The sequence below is a fragment of the Henckelia pumila genome, chromosome 2, assembly GCF_033568475.1.
Source record: "Henckelia pumila isolate YLH828 chromosome 2, ASM3356847v2, whole genome shotgun sequence".
In the NCBI taxonomy this organism is placed as follows: Eukaryota; Viridiplantae; Streptophyta; class Magnoliopsida; order Lamiales; family Gesneriaceae; genus Henckelia; species Henckelia pumila.
The window spans coordinates 149,374,139-149,377,541 of NC_133121.1; the positions used below are offsets into that span (position 1 = coordinate 149,374,139).

A 3,403-nucleotide genomic window follows, 5' to 3' on the forward strand; every position below is an offset into this window, starting at 1 on the left:
TAAAATATGATGTATCAAAACAAAACTTTCAAAACTAAATTGACAAAAACCCAAAATTGCATGTCAACTGACCAAAAAATCATATTTTCTTATTGTTACTACTACCAACCTAGGTATGCGATAATTCGTGTGCATATATTTTAACATAATTAATTAATTTTTAAAAATTTTAAGTTCCTGGTTGAGATTAACACATCGTTTAGTTATTTTAGAATTTACTAAAGTAGGTTTCTAAATAATTTTTATTGAAGGAAAGAATGAGTATTTTTGTTCATCTATTAAAATGATCCAACCAGTTACTCTCAGATAGTTAGGGATGCATTAATGCATTATTTCTAATAATATTTGTAGCTGGGAGTGAGGTTTGTTACCATTGGTTTCAAATGCAAGACCTAAACTTTATAAACTTGAATCAAATCCCCCTTAACATATATATAGTACATAACTCCTATTATAACATTTATTTATTTCCAACCAATTAGTCATAGTACATACACGTATATATATAAGAGTAAGACACACCCCCATCACTGGGGGAAAAAAAAACCCCAGAAAAAGAAAATTTTGAACAAAACCCTCCATTATATTTATGGAATCACCAAGCTTAGAGTCGTCATACAATTATTCTGACACCTCAAGCAATATCCATTCCCCATCATCATCATCATCATCAAGCTAGCTCATCCAAGAATCAAACGCGGATTAAACTCATGCAAATCGAAGAGTCCCATGTTCAAGAATCCAAGAGTAGTACTTCCCATCTTGTGTTAGATCTGAGCCTTTCAAACAAGAATTCAATTCAAGAACTCAGCCGTTTCCACAGAAAAAATCCATCTCAAAACGCACCAAGTGATGAAGAAATTGGAGGGAACAACGAATCCCATCATCGGGTTTTCTATTGCAACTACTGCAGCAGGAAATTCTACAGTTCACAGGCTCTTGGAGGCCACCAGAATGCTCATAAACGGGAGAGAACGATGGCGAAGCAAGGGCGGATCATCGGCGAATATGGTCACCGATTTTTGAGCATGGCTTCTTTACCTTTACATGGATCTTTCAACAGTACTTCTCTTGGGATTCAAGCTCATAATAATTCCATGGTCCACAAGCCAGGTTTAATATTTGATTTCTCATCACCATCTGGTAGGTCATGGCCAAGAATCGCCCCGCCTTCGAGTGCCAATGCTGCTAGATTTAACGGTGGCCGGAAGTTATCTCATCATTTGAAGATTAATAATGATCAAAAGGAGATGAAGAAGTTGGACTTGACTCTTAAACTATAACATATATAGTTTTGTATTTGTACCACGTTAATTTCTTCAATTTTGCCTTTCTTAATAGTACTCTTATTTCCAAGTCTTTTTTTTTTTCCCTAGAATTTCGCTAGAGTCGATCACTAATTTTCGTTTGGTAAGATTAATGTTACATCGTTTATATCTTATGACAAAGGTTTTCCTTCAAATTAAATTATCACGTTGACATACGATACAAATTTACACAGCAATAGTTACAATGGGTAACATATATATAATATGGTAAATTATATCTTTTGTCTCTTGTACCTTACGCTTTTTTTTTTTTAATTCATGTTTCGGCCTGTTAAGTTGCATTAATTTTTTCTTTCTTTTTTCCTCTCGATTGAAGTCGCTTTTCATCCGACGCAACAATAATATTCAACGTCACATCAACATTTTTATTGACATACCAGCATTTTCTCTTCTCTATGTCAACATTACAATAAAAATGACTAAAATTAAAAAAAAATAAAAAATAACTAAATTTTTTTTTAAAAAAAAAACAAAAGTAAATTAATGTACTACATACGACAGTGAATTGACTATTACATCTAAAATTTTCAAATATGCTTGTAACTTACATGACTAAATATATAATTTTCAGATAATTTGTATTCATCTCCCTACACTTTTTGTTTTAGAGAGAGCATCTCCCTTGCATGTTTATGATTTTTTAGTTTTTTTACATTTGATGAAAGAGGTGAGTGTCAAATACATAAAATATAGGAAAAGTTCATGCAAATGACCCTGTAATTTTCCCTGCTTCACAACTCGAATATTGTATTATTTGTTTGATAATTACTCAAAATGGGAGTTTCACACAATATTTGAAGCAACTTGCCCACAGGCAAATCTACAAGAGTATATTTAATTTTAGCACCATGTTCACAATTAGAAGATCTTACGATCTTCCTTAGTAAAAGTTTTTTTTAAAAAAAAATTATTGAAAAAAAATATGTATGAGCCACGTCAAGTCAAGTCATGAATCCGTACAGGTCGGTTAAAACTATTATGTATGATACAATAAATACTCTGAATTGACATGGATCGAGTAGTTTATGGTTAATATTGGTCCGTAAAAGGGACAGTTTTTTGAACCACATGCAGTTAATAAATAGACCATCAATTAGCCAGTCTTCATCATTGGTTGGTGAAGCCTGTCCTCCTTGTACATTTGACAATTATGACACTTTTTCTTTTTTCTTTTTTTAAAACGAATATCTTTTCACTTTCTGATTTCTATTTCTAAAATGCTTCTAAGACATTCAAAATATGTTGTTTTTGGATTTGAAATCTATCTTTTACGACTCAAAAAATAACTAATTAGAAACTTGACATTAATATATTATGTAAATTTACCAAAACATGATATCATAACGAGGAGTGCGAAAGAAATATAGTTGGATGCTCTACGTGCTATTTAGTCATAAACACACCATTTATAGAAAAAATTAAAATGGTTTCTTTATGGCTCATGTGAAAATGAGTTTTCACAGTGGCCCAGTTGAGTTGTGAAATCACATCATTTCTCCAATTAGAAATGTCTCGAATCTTGATCGCATTGATATCTCACCTAAGAAATCTTTTGAGAGAGGATCCTCCAATTAATCGTGGGGCCTAATTACAGTCATTAGTAATGATTCATGTTAAAACTTTACATTAATCATGTCATTATCCCTAACTGTGACATATACCATATATCAATCCTACGTTATTCAATAATTATTAGCGTGAAAAGGGCACGATTAGAAAATTGCCTTCTCCTTTTCAAGGAGATTGCTTAAGATTTTAAATTCAAGAAGAGGAGGCGACGTTTCTTTTTTCAATTTGCACAACTTTCAAGTTAAATAAAACGTGTGAATATAACATTTTACCTACCTCACACGATGGAAAACACCTCTTCTTTGAACATGTGATTTCCGACTCCATAATGAATGCAAATAAAATAATGTACAAGGTTTTGTGATTGAAACTCAATCGCCCAGATTCTGATAAAATAATCGTTTGCCCATACACCAAAAATCATATAATTAATTACACGACGACGTCAAATCTCTCTTTTATGATATAAATTTTGATTTTATGCAATCATGAAAGCAAAAATGCAT

The 3,403-nt window shown here is 31.9% G+C and overlaps 1 protein-coding gene across 1 annotated transcript; it reads left to right on the forward strand.

Annotated features, from left to right (window-relative positions):
* Positions 1-543: 543 nt before the first annotated feature.
* Positions 544-1,314, forward strand: LOC140885417 (zinc finger protein 6-like). The gene has a single exon (XM_073292375.1). The coding sequence runs from the start codon at positions 711-713 to the stop codon at positions 1,281-1,283; it is 573 nt and encodes a 190-aa protein (XP_073148476.1). The 5' UTR covers positions 544-710; the 3' UTR covers positions 1,284-1,314.
* Positions 1,315-3,403: the final 2,089 nt, after the last annotated feature.

Coding starts and splice junctions, on each gene's coding strand:
- LOC140885417 (XM_073292375.1), top strand. CDS start 711: ATGCAAATCGAAGAGTCCCATGTTCAAGAATCCAAGAGTAGTACTTCC.